Source organism: Saimiri boliviensis, chromosome 2, assembly GCF_048565385.1.
Source record: "Saimiri boliviensis isolate mSaiBol1 chromosome 2, mSaiBol1.pri, whole genome shotgun sequence".
NCBI lineage: Eukaryota > Metazoa > Chordata > Mammalia > Primates > Cebidae > Saimiri > Saimiri boliviensis.
In genome coordinates, this window is record NC_133450.1 from 40744422 (window position 1) to 40758202 (window position 13781).

Consider the following 13781-nt stretch of genomic DNA (forward strand, 5'->3'; position numbering starts at 1 on the left):
GCATGTAAAACTTCTATTGCTCCTTTTCTTGGCAGGGGCAGAGGTTACTGGTGAAATTAGATAATAACATTAATAAATTATTCTACCTATGAAAAGCAACTTTTTGAGGGATGGAAGAAAAATATGATGCAGCTTAAATATGTCTTTGTTTCAGGTAGCAAAATATTTTATAATAGATACTTACAATAAAAACCCTATAATTCTGTGACAACAACTAATAATGATAGATAAATGTATTAATTTCTTTTTATGGTTAAAGAAAATGGTAATTGCTAACATTGGATATGTGCAATTACCTTTCTACATAAACATAGGCAATGTGAATATGTGGTAGCTACTTAAGGGGAATCTCTACCAGTATGGCCTTTTGCCAGCCTCAGACTCTTTTGTGAGAAGGTCTGGTAGAAGTAGCCATTGTTCTCAGAACAGGTCATTCACATTTGGTAGATTGTATTGATTGTAGTGAACTTTTTCTTAGATGAGATTTGTATGTGATAACGTATGCATTATATAATGACATAATATCTTATGATACAGACTTTCCATCAGAGTTTGGAAGGAAAAAGCCAACCCAACAAAAACCAAGTGTAATCAGCAACTCAGTCCCCTTTCTAATTCACTTTAATTGCATGGTTACTTACTTTTATTTTTTTGCTGTTTCCTCAAATTGTTCTTTTTTATTTTTGAAATGAACAGTCACTTCATAAGTGGGTCAATTATTTATCATTAATAGCAAGTGATAGCAAAGTCCATTATTATCTTTGATGGAAAGTGGTGGCTACTAAATTCTTCCCAAGTTTGGAAAACATTCTAGCTTCAACAGGAAATGTCGGTTCCGTGTTCAGTGCCTGTTGGATCTTATGGAGCATAATTTATCTCTCCATTTACTTGAGACATTTTTTTCTCTGTGGAATATTTGGAATTAAAATTCGATTTCTCTTTTTAACCTTTCTCTTCTAACAAAGGAATAAAAGTGTTAGGCATTGCCTCAAAGTAGTGCACTTGATAATGGAAACATTTGTTTTTAGTGGTTTTAATTAAGAAATGTCTTATTTTTCATTTTACGTCAAGGCCAAAGAGATATTTCAGTTTGAAGTCATAGCTAAATGTCCACTGGCTTGTCACCTAGAAAACGATCCCTTGTGAATGATCAACTCTGTCCTCTGCAAGAGAAAAGGCAGGCTGTATGTGCTTCTGGGTCTTTTTCACCAGGTCTAAATACCTATTGATAATTTGTAGGGGACCTGTATACTAAAAACCCTTCATTTTCATATAGTTTGTTAACCCTTCAATACTTTAGATATGTGCTCAAGTTTAGCAAATGATGTAAGCATATTCCATATTACTAAGGTCATTCACTCCCTGATATTTAAGCAGAATAAACAAACACCGGCCTGACTTTACAGCCTCAAAGACAAGTCTGTAGTTTCTGAGTTTCTCGAAAACTATCTTAGACTAGGTGACATAGCAAGACCCTTCTTCTACACCACCCCCCCAAAAAATAGCTGGTGTGGTGGCACATGCCCATGGTCCCAGCTACTCAGGAGGTTGAGGCAGGTGGATTGCTTGAACCCAGGGGTTCGAGGCTGCAGTGAGCTATGATCATGTCACTGTATTCCAGCCTGGGTTACAGAGCAAGACCCTGTAATGACAACCACCACAACAAAATATCTTAGTGGAATTTCTGTTTATTTACTTTAAATCATGTTTATAGTTACCTAAATTTTACATTTCTGGAAGTCCTTCCAAGATAGTTTAGATATTTGGCTTTATGTTAATGTATTGAAATTATTATCTGACCATTGTTCAGGGCTATCTGGTTCTTTCCAGATAAGTCTCTGTGTAGGTAAGTGCCTGCTTATAGCCAATAGGATATATACCGCATAGTGTTGTAGATTAAAACTCGTGCCTCCTTTCTGTGTACTATCTACATTGGGTTTTGTTTTTGTTTTCCTCTTTAGTAAAGGATAGGTGTTATCCATGTGTTATAATGGAGTTCTGCTATTTAAATTCAGCTTTTAAAAAGTCTTATAAGTAGCTGAAAGTTTTTGAACATGATCTGAAAAAATTACATTTTTTGGTTAAAAAAAATGTTAGGTAGAAAAATTCACAACTGTAGACATGAGTATCTGTCAAGTATTTGGTGATAGATCCTTCTATCTGGTCCCAGTACTGCTTTGGGGAATGCCTACATGCCAAGTCCTCCCAATACTTTTGTTTAGTAATTAGATTAAACACCATTTTGCACACGGGGGAATTGAGGCATCTGATTGAATATACATCACCATTGAAATTTCAGTTTGCAGCCTCTGCTCTGTAGGTCCAGTGCTCTGATTAGCAGGGGGCTGTTTCTACTGTGGGGAAAGAAATGGTAGCTCTGGGATGATGACTTAAAATAGTTCTTTCTGTGTACTCAAAGGTAGAACTGACAGCTGAAGCATCTCCAAATCATCAATGCTGGAGCATTGCACTGAGTTTCAGCAGCAGCAGGTTCCTCTGCTTAACACTCCCAGACTCCCAAGCCCTCGAACCCCAAATCCAGAATATGAAGGATCTATCACCAGATACTTGGCAATACTCAGCCTACTTGGGGAAGTCTGACCCGGTGGCTTGGAAAGTTGAAGAACAGTTACCATCATATTTAAAGCAGTTTTACAGAGAGCCCAGACTCTATGCCAGAATTTGAAAAGTTGCAGTTTTCACAGGAAGGCATGAAATTTAATATCATCTGTTTCTGTTCATATTTCTAACAGACCTTGGAAAATGACTTATTTTTTAATGCCCTTTTCTCTTAGTTTATGACCCTTGTGCCTCAAGCTCGATGTATTGAAACAGCCATAGGTCATGTATCCGCTAACATCTGGGTCTGGTGATTTGTAAAACTGTGCACATCACTCACAGTTCCTGGACATGCTGTGTAAAATAGGAAAACAGAGAAAAATGGACAAGCCTCTTTGGGAGATGATATGATTATTTTTGAGGTCCCTATCTCATTCTACCATCATTTTGGAAAGGGCCACGTTCTTCCATAGGCCCCCTGGGGTTGCAAAAAACCTGATTGTCACAACTGAATATTCCCATAGAAATCTCCTCTCTCTAATTCTCTGAGTACTTGAGCCTAGTAGTTATCTCATCTTGTCTAAATGAAAAATTCTCCTTTGTGGTGATATTAGGTGACTTTTTTAAAAAATTTTTTTAGGCTGTGGGAATAGAAGTGGTTCTTTTTCTGTTCTCATTGGAAGCCACTAAAAGGCTATCAGCTCTTACCTACAGACTATTAATAGCTGTACATTTCACTCCCCAAATTCTAAACCTTACAAAAACCTTTATGTCTTAAAATAGAATATTTGGAGGGGCTTTACTGCACTGTAGCTTGAAGAAAATCTGAGAAATGTGTTTCTGATTATAATGTAAATGTGTCTCTTTGACTGTAATGGAACCTTCCGTCAGTGTTTATCACTAATAGATAATTACACCTTTGAGGGCATTTTTTTGTACCTTCACGTATTTCTTGTTATGTACCAGTTCCTGACTTGTTCAAATTATAAGCCTTGAATGCTTTGAATCCCTCTGTCCTAGAGGACAGAGTCTGCAGTAGCCATCCTTTAAAGAACGTGTGATAGAGTCCAGCTTCATGCTCTTGGAGTGAGGGAGGTAGGAAGCAGTGGCTTGAAAAGATGCCTGGAGATCTCAAAGGCTGGGGACATACCTTTTTTTTTTTCCTTCAGGTTTCAGGTAGAGCTCTGTGTACCTCAGGCATCAAGTTTTGCTGACATCCTTTTTCTCTGGGTTGGCGATGCAGTCAAAACTGTAGAGCTATCATATAAGTCTATCTGACTGATAAGAGAGCCTTGGGATAGAAACAGTATTTTAGATGTTCCTCCAAGAGGAATGCTTATTAGAGGATCAGGTATGGCAGTTGCATTTAATTGGAAACACTTGTCAAAGTGACAAGAAGAGAGAAGCCGAAGCAGGTAGGAGTGATCACAGTTGGTAAGAATCTCAAAAGAAAGGTGGTGAGAGCAGCAGTGGTTGAGGGACGTAGACCTACAGATGATGCTGGCATGGCTGAAGCAGTAAGACTGCCTTTGTGTGCCTGCATCTTGAAATGACAGCCTGTGCTTTACTTTAGAATTTTGATATTTTGGGTTGAATACTGTGTTTGTTAAATGTGAACAACTGGTAGTTGATATAAAATTAAATGCTTATTGATTGTTTGTAGTAATTGATATACTATTGTTTTGGTGTTGATTCCTGGCATAGCCGTTGGCAGCTAAAGGAAGAAGGCAGGCAGGAGACCAAACCACTGCTGTGGCCATGTCACACTTTAATGTCCTTTCCCCTCCCCCTCTGTGTTACAGGAACCCCTGTTTGGTTTTATATGCAAATTGCACCAATAAGAAATGAACACGAAAAGGTGGTCTTGTTCCTGTGTACTTTCAAGGATATTACATTGTTCAAACAGCCGATAGAGGATGATTCAACAAAAGGTAATTTTTGAAAGAATTACTACACTGAAAAATTAGGCCGTTGCTAAAAGATCTTATTATTTTACCTCCTCTGGTTGAACTGGAAAACAAAATTCTGCTATGTGGTCCTTCTTTTGCTACATTGCTTGGAATCTGTTTTATTCTATTGTATTGTTGGAATAGAAATAGCATGGCTCTGCAGAGTTGCAATATTGATTGGCTAACTTGTAGTGTAAGGAATTTTATAGGGCATTTTTTTGTTGTTGTTTTTTAGTTAAGGTCTCACTCTGTTGCTTGGGCTGGAGTGCAGTGGTACCATCTCAGCTCACTGTAATTTCCTTCTCCCAGGCTCAAGTGATCCCCCCCACTTCAGCCTCCTGAGTAGCTGGGACTATAGGAGTGTGCCACCATATCTAGCTAATTGTTATAGAGTCAGGGTTTCACCATGTTGCTTAGGCTGGTTTCGAACTCCTGGGCTCAAGTTATCTGCCCACCTTGGCCTCCCAAAGTGCTGGGATTACAGGTATGAGCCATGGTGCCCAGCTGGGCATTGTTAATTTTGAATCAATATAATTGGAATTTCAACACCTCATACCATGGTGAGCTTTAGAACCAAAATGTAACAATTGGTGGGATGGTTTGGGTGAAATCTAACTAGAGCTCAGTTGGTTAGTTGATTGAAGTTTGTTGAATTAATTAAAGTTGTAATAGTTGACATTTTCAAGTTACTTTTTGGTTTTTATTTATTCTGTTGTGTAGTCCCTAGGGTAAATATTGCTAGATTATGGAAAGAATAATTTTGTCATCAGGAGAGAGGCTGGCAAAATGCAAACCTGACTGTAGTCTTATTGACTATCACAGTCAAAGAGACTTCTGTAGAAACCACTGGTCAGTGGCGTGTGGTTTTACCTCCTTTTCTATGTAATTTATTCTGCAATTATTCTCTCCAATTATGTTTAAATTAGAAACTGGCATCATAGAAGAGAATTTCGAGTAGCCTTAGAGGTAGTTTTTATGAAATGTTATTTTTAATAATCTCTTAGAAAACTAAAAATAAAATGTCTTCCTCTTTGCATTTGGCAAACATTGCCTTTCCTTCTTTTTTAAAAACTGGCATAGAAGCTTTAATATTTTCAAGTGTAATCATAATTATAGAAAAAAAATCACAGTAAGTTTATTCCTTGTATAGGAACTCACATATATAATATTGCATCTGCTCAGTTTCTGGTTAACATCAAATTACAAGAGGAGAATTTTTACAGTTTGCAAACTATTCAAAGTATGACATAGAAAAATTTATTTTTCTATGTCATAGAAACCTCACATGGAGTGGAGCATTCACTAGATAGATCACATTCTGGGTCATAAAACCTACCTTAATACATTTTAAATATATATAAATCTTAGAAAGTATATTCTCAGACTAAAGTGAAATTAAACTAGAAAAAACAGTAACAGAAAGATATCTGGAAGATCCCAAAATATTTGGAAGTTAAACATGTTTCTAAATAACTCACAAATCAAAGAAGTAGCCTTAAGATGAGTTAGAAAAATATTTTTAGCTAAAGAAAAAATGAAAATACTATTTATCAAATTTGTGAGATGCTGCAAAAGCAGTGCTTAGAGGGAAATATGTAACATTAAATGCATATATTAGAAAAGAAGAAAGACACAAAATCAATAACCTCAGATTCTTCCTTAGGAAACTAGATAAAGAAAAAACAATTTAAACCAAAGCAAACTGAAGACAAGAAATAAACCTTACAGCAGAAATCAATGAAATAGGCAACAGGATAACATAGAGAAAAATCATCAAAACCCAAAGCTGGTTATTTGAACAGGTCATTAAAGTTAGTAAACCTGTAGCCAGGCTCACTAAGAACAAAAGGTAAATACACAAACGGCCACTGTCAGAAATAAAGGAAGGGCCGCTATTCCTCATCCCATGGACACTCAAACATAGGGGTCTACTGCCAACGACTCTAAAGCCACCATTGATAAATTGGATGAAACAGACCAGTTCCTTGAAACACACAAATTACCAAAACTTACACAAGGAGAGGTAGATAAACCTCAATTGCCCTTCATCTATTTCCAAAACCAAGAAAAGACCAGGTGCAGATGGTTTCACTGGTAAGCTCTACCATACATTTGGGGAAGAAATAATACCATTTCTTCAAGTCTTTTCCAGATAAGAGAAGCAGAGGCAGCTCTCTTAACTTGTTCTAAGGCTTGCACTACCCTTATAGCAAAACCAGAAAAAGACATTACAAGAAAGGAAAACTATAGACTAATATTTTTTATGAATATAGATTCAAAATCCTCTACAAAAATCGAATCCAACAATGTCTAAGAAGAATTACGCATGACAACCAAGTGGAGTTTATCCCACATATATATGCAAGGCTGGTTTAACATTCAAAAACCAGTTGCTGTAATCTGCCATATAAACATGTAATTCATGAGATAATGAAGAAAAGTCATGATTATGCCAGTCAGCACAGAAAAAGCGAGGAAATCCGGCACTTGTTCATGATACAAACTCTCAGTAAACTTTGAATAGAGGGGAACTTCTCCAATTTGATAAGGAATGTCTATAAAAAGCCTATAACATTCTATTTTTTCTTATACCCATTAACTATCCCCCTACCCTACCCCCAACTACCCTTCCCAGACTCTGGTAACCATCCTTCTTCTCTCTATGTCCCTGAGATCATTGTTTTGAGTTTTACATAACAAAAAGAGTTTAACTGAATTGTTTATAACACCAAGTATAAATGCTCGAGGGGACAGATACCTCATCCTCCATGATGTGACTATTATGCATTGCATACCTGTACATCTTATGTACCTATAAATAGATACACCTACTATGCAACCACAAAAGTTGAAAATAAAAAGTTCTACAGCTAACGATGGTCTGTGTCTTAAAGTTATATATTTTAAAACAAAAGGTAAATGATTGGCACCTGATTTGTGACCTAACATATTTTGCAAACAAATTTTTCTTGCGTTCATACATGAATGGTAACCAGACTGAATAAAAAGCTTTAATGTCATAGTCTTTTCCTCTCAAAAAAATATGCATTTGTATTTGCACTAGATGATTATTGTTTTCTCTCATTTGCTTTTAAGTAATTTCATGGCGCAGCTGAAGTTGGCCAAAGAAAGTACAGTATTTTCACAGCAGTTTTGACCAGCCGAACCTAAGTGGTGGTGTCAGTAACTACATGTCTATTTATGGAAACTGAAAGTCGGCAACATTTTGCAATGAAGTTGGGGAAAGGGTGCTGATAGTGAAGGGTTGACTTTTCTTTCTGAAATTAATGCCTGTCCATTTATCTGCATCCTCACATTAGAATCACAGAATTCTTTGTAAGGCACAGGCTCTTTGAAATGAATAATTCATTTTTATAAAAAATGATATTTGAATAAGCTCCAGACAACTCAGACCACTTGATTTTTTAACTATGGGTTTGATAGACATGTAAATTAGAATTTATAGGGAAAATCAGACTCCATTGTGAAAAGCATTAGAGAAAAAGATCTCTTTCTAGTGCCAGAATCTGTAGATGAGCTTATTTTAAATAGACTTTTATTTTGAGACTTCTCTGTATCTTCCAAACACATAGCAGATTACTGAAAAAGTATTGTAGAATGTAACTATGAATGGTGTGTATGAGCTACTTTCTATTATTCATGTGAGCTGCACATTCAACAAGAAAAATTCAATGGAAATAAAATATTTATGCCATTAAATAATCATCCTACCATATCTTGAAGCTAGCAGTGTAGGCAAGTATGTTTTAAGATATAGGCATAAGCGTCTATCTTTGAACTTATTGAATTAAGTAAAGGAACCATGGAACTTTTGGAAAATAATGGATGAGATGACATGATAACACCATAATACCAAAATAAATTGGGCGTAGACCATTGAACCTGGATATAGTAGACTTGCTGTTGATTCAGTTTTGGGTACCAGAGTTACTTAACATGAGCCTTTTCAGGGCTCTTAGAGGAATATTTTATCCTCCTTGTCTTACCTTTATCTATTTTTTTTCCCAACCAAAAATTGAGCACACAGTATGGCGCAGGCATGAGTCTAGGTCCTAGAAATAAAGTCCCTTCTCTCACATTCTAGTGGGGGAGACAAACGAGTAAATACATAGTAGAAACTTTCTTTTGATTGCTCGTATTGTCTCAGTAAAAACAGGAATCACAGTTATCAACTGGGAGTAAAGATGGCAAAGGATATGAGAAGAGTGGAGTGCATCTGAACTGGTTATTTAAGATAGTGGAATAGTGAGTGGAAAGAGAAAGACAACAGGATTTCTGAGCAGCACAAAGGTCCATTTCAGGGCAGTGGTCATAAATTTTACTGGTTATCTATGAGTATAATTTTGTGTTTTAATCCACTCATATTTAGTCAAAGAGGTGTAGATGCAGAAGTAAGTGAAGAGTTGTGTTTATCCAGTGTTGCAATTTGGTCAGGTGAATAAGAGAAGACTCAGGGACTTCAGCGGCCTGGGAGTTGAGGATGTTTATGAAAGTGTTTGTAAAACTTTGAAGAAATACTTCATTGATTAAAAATTCTGCCAGCAAACAGGAAATAGCATTTTAGCACTCTGCACAGACAAGTGAATCTACACACTGGCAAAATCGAAATGTAATCCCAGAGCGAGGACTTTTTACCTTCTTAGCATGAAAAGGGGCCATGTGATTGGAGCAAGTGTCCAAGTTCTTTGAGCATTTGCCGAAATTGACCAAAATTAATATCAGTCTGCTACTTGTATCGATATTTTTGCCAAGAAACTTAGACATATGGTTGAAAGACTTGAATAAATGGACTCATTCTGAATTTTATTTCTGAATCATATCTGGGACAATAACCATAACATGTGGTGGCAGCCAATGAATTTCAGTGCACCTCTTCCTTGTAATCAATCTATGATTACCAAACTTTTATTATGTTTTGTCTTTAAACTGACTGGTATTGGGTGATGTCAACAATACCTTTGATTATACCATGATGGATGGTTGCAAAAACCATCGAAAGAGAAGGAAACCAGTGTTGCTGGAGTAGTTAATATATGCCAAGAACTTTATATTTATTTGTCATTTCTGTAATTTTGAAATTAGTATTGTTATCTCCATTTTACTGTTGAAGATTCTGACACTCAACATCTGACTGATTTCAAATCCCACGTTCTCTCTATTGCACCCGTGCTGCCCTGTCCTTCTCAGTGGAGACTTGGTGCTGAGGTTTAACTGCCTAAATACCCTTCTTTCCTTTTTCCCCACAAAAATGAAGCACAGGTTGACAATATGCTCATTCAGACAGATTTATACTGCTTTGAAACAAATGTACTAACAGATAATAATCTAAGGGGCAAAGTGTTCTTGTTATCTTTTGTTCCTGGTATTGAGGTCTTGATATTGTTGTTCAGGTAATCAATCAGTCAGTGGTACGTGATACATTATTTGTAGTACTACAAAGAGGAAGATTACAGCCAAGAAATCCATTCTGTTAATTGTCTGTATGTGTTCTAAAAGAAATGGCCTAAATCTCTGCCCATTTATACTGTACAGTGTTTTCAAACAGACTCCAAAACTGCCAAGATAATTACATGCAAAATATCTTGTGCCAAATAGTTATGGCATCTTCTTGCCAATAATTGAGACAAAAAATTCCTGTAGAATAAAAAACAACAGCCAAAATAGCAAGCTTCTCCTTGTGGAAGCCAATGGTTTTCTTTAGAGAGGAAACAACAGATGAAATATGAGTAATTATACTACGTAGTCTCTTTGGCCAAGAGTATAATTGTTTACCTAAGCTTTTTTCTTATAGATTAGAATCTTGTGTTGCAGTCTAATAGATTGATTTAACTGCTTCTGTGACTTCTTTTTATTTTTAAGATTAGGCAGTCCATGACAAAGAGGTTAATTGCAACTCAATGGAGCTAAACTAATGTTTTATTAAGAAGGAGTTGGCATCCTGAGCTTTTAGGAGAACAAACGTTCTCATAATGCCACGAACAACTTACAGAGCAAGTATTAGGCTCTTCATATTCAGCTGTCTGTTCACATTACCCTATATCGACCACATCTAAGTAACACCAGCAAACTTTGCTGAATAATCAGTCACACCAGTTAGGTCTCTGTAAAGGCGAGATCAGTAAATGTATCACTGGGAAAAGTTAGAACTGCTGATACATCTTTTTTTCTCTGACCTAGACAGTATGGCAGCTCAACTTTTTCAAAGTTTGTACAGTAAAAGTTGGCGAGAGATCAAATGAACAAATTTAACTAACAATAGGTAATGCCAGATGAGTTCAAGAACACAAAGGGTTTAGTGGAAGACATCATTAGTAATAGCAAAAATTTAGAATTTACTTCAATGTGCATTATTGGAACATATGTGTGATTAGGAAGGAGAAAATGCTTAATTCTCTGAGATGATAGAAGTGCAGTCAAGAACCCAGTGCCATAGTGGTTTGGTATGGAGGTGGATGCGAGAGAAGAGAAACTGAAGGCTGTCATATTTCTCTGACCATTTCACCCAAAGCAATCTACAGATTGAATGCCACTTTTGTCAAAATATCAATGTCATTTTTTACAGAATTAGAAAAATGATTCTAAAATTCATATGGAACTAAAAAAGACCCCAAAGAGCCAAGGTAATCTTTAGGAAAAAGAATAAAGCTGGAGACGTCACATTGCCTGACTTCAAGTTGTATTACGAAGCTATAGTAACCCAAACAGCACAGTACTGGTATAAAAAGTTGATCAATGGAACAGAATAGAGAATCCAGAAATAAAGCCACATTTTTACAGGCAACTGATTTTCGATAAAGCCAATAAAAACATACACTGGGGAAAGGTGACATTTTTCAATAAATGGTGTTGGGATAATTGGATTGGCATATGCAGAAGAATGAAACAGGACCCTCTATCTCTTGTCATATACAAAAATCAACTCAAGATGGATTAAAGGCTGAAACTTAAGACTTGAAGCTATAAAAATACTAGAAGAAAATTTAGGAAAAACTCTTCTGGACATTGGTCTAGGCAAAGAATTCATGACAAAGACCCTAGAAGCTGAGGCAATGCAAACAACAGAGAAATGGAACTTAATTAAACTAAAAAGCTTCTGTACAGCAAAAGAAAGAACAAACAGAGTTAACAGATGGCTTGAAGAATGGAGGAAAATATTTGCAAACTATTCAACAGAGGACTAATAACAAGAATTTATAAGGCACACAATTCAACAACAACAACAAAAAACTCCATTAAAAAGTGGACAAAAGCCATGAATAGACATTTTTTGAAAGAATACATACAGATGGTCAAATGCTTGACATCACTAATCATCAGAGAAATGCATATTAAAACTTCAATGAGCTATCATCTCACAACAATCGGAATGTCTATTAAAAAGACAAAAAATAACAGATGTTGGTAAGGATATGGAGAAAAGGGAACTCTTGTACACTGTTGGTGGGAATGTAGGTTAGTACAACCTCAACGGAAACAATATGTAGATCTGCCAAACAACTGAAAATAGAACTACCATTTGATCTGGCAATCCCACTACTGGGTATGTATCCAAAATAAAATAAATCTTTATACCAATAAGATACCTGCACTCATGTTTATTGCAGCACTATTCACAATTGCAAAGATATAGAATCAATCTAATTGTCAATCAGTGGATGACTAGATAAAGAAGATGTGGTATATATACACAATGGGATGCTACTCAGCCATAAAAAAAATGAAATCAGGTCTTTTGCAGTAACATGGATGGAACTGGAATCCATTATCTTAAGTGAATCAAGTCAGACACAGAAAGACAAATAATACATATTCTTACTCATAAGTGGTTGTTAAAAATGTGTGCACATGGATGTAGAGAGTGGAATGATAGACATTGGAGACTTGGGAAGGTGAGGGCCTGGAAGAAGGTGGATGATGAGAAATTCTTAATGAGTACAATACATGTTATTCAGCTCACAGTTACCCTAAAAGCCCTGACTATTATACAATTGATGCATGTAAAGAAATGGCACTTGTACCTCATAATTTTATATAAATTAAAATCAAGGCTATCATGTTTCTTATGGCTTCTGCTTTTTTCAGTAACATTTTTGGCAGGGGTTTGTGCTGACAGTAAGGAGAGAAGGATAGTATAGGTGTCATGAGAAAAAAATGCTAACTCTTTGAAACTGGAACTGCAGGAAGGCCCTGATCAGAGACAAATAAGATTACTGAGGAGCTCAGAAAGCTCATCTTTGAATGCTCCCATGATTTTAATGTGGACTAAAACATTTCTTGGCTTTGCATTGATTCTCCATTTTCTAGGGCATTTTGATAGCAAAACTCATAAATGATTACTCAATTTTACAAACACCTTTGGCTTTGATTTCTCTAGGAAGAAAGATTCCTTTCCAAGTCTTTTCTCCTAAATTTCTCTCTTCTGGTATGTCTAAGTCAGTTCAACATTTGCCACCACTTTCTATTTTCTGCCAGAAGTTTCCCAATTCTCCTTCTGAAGGCAGATTATAATCTGTAACACTTCCAGAATTCCTTTCCTAACCTTCCCTACCATGCCTTTCCTACCTCCTTCAACCAAAAGACTTCCTTCATATAAGCTATTTTAATACCTAAGAACTGAATATACTTTCTTCTTTAAATTTTAAATATTTATATAGATAATGCAGATGCTGTACTCCTGATTAACTTATTTTCTTGTTAATCATCATTAATTCATTCACTAAACAAAACCATTCAATAAAATATTCCACAAAAACAGATCTAGTGCCTACTATGTGTTAGTTAACCAAGGTAATATGATCTGACTCTGTGTCCCCACCCAAATCTCATCTTGAATTGTAATCTGAATTTTAATCCCCACGTTGGGGAAGGGACCGCATGGGAGCTGGTTAGATCATGGGGACAGTCCCCCCATGCTGTTCTCATTATAGTGAGTAAGTTTTCATGAGACCTGATGGTTTTATAAGGAGATTTTCACCCCTTGGCCCAGAACTTCTTCCTGCCACCGTATGAAGAAGGATGTGTTTTCTTTCCCTTCTGCCATCATTATATGTTTCCCAAGGCCTCCCCAGTCATGCAGAACTGTGAGTCAATTAAACCTCTTTCCTTTATAAGTTACCCAGTCTCAGGCAGTTCTTCATAGCAGCGTAAGAACAGACTAATGCACAAGGATAAAAAATATAAGATCTGGCAGTCTCAGGCAGTTCTTCATAGCAGCATGAGAATGGACTGATGCACAAGGATAAAAAATAAAAG

At 36.3% G+C, this 13781-nt stretch overlaps 1 protein-coding gene across 1 annotated transcript in view; it reads left to right on the forward strand.

The window, feature by feature from the left end:
- Positions 1-13781, forward strand: part of KCNH5 (potassium voltage-gated channel subfamily H member 5) — a 398615-nt gene that overhangs the window by 43549 nt on the left and 341285 nt on the right. The window contains exon 4 of the mRNA XM_003924415.2: positions 4362-4490. Within this exon, the coding sequence (XP_003924464.1) occupies positions 4362-4490 (129 nt within the window). The remainder of the gene's footprint in view (positions 1-4361; positions 4491-13781) is intronic.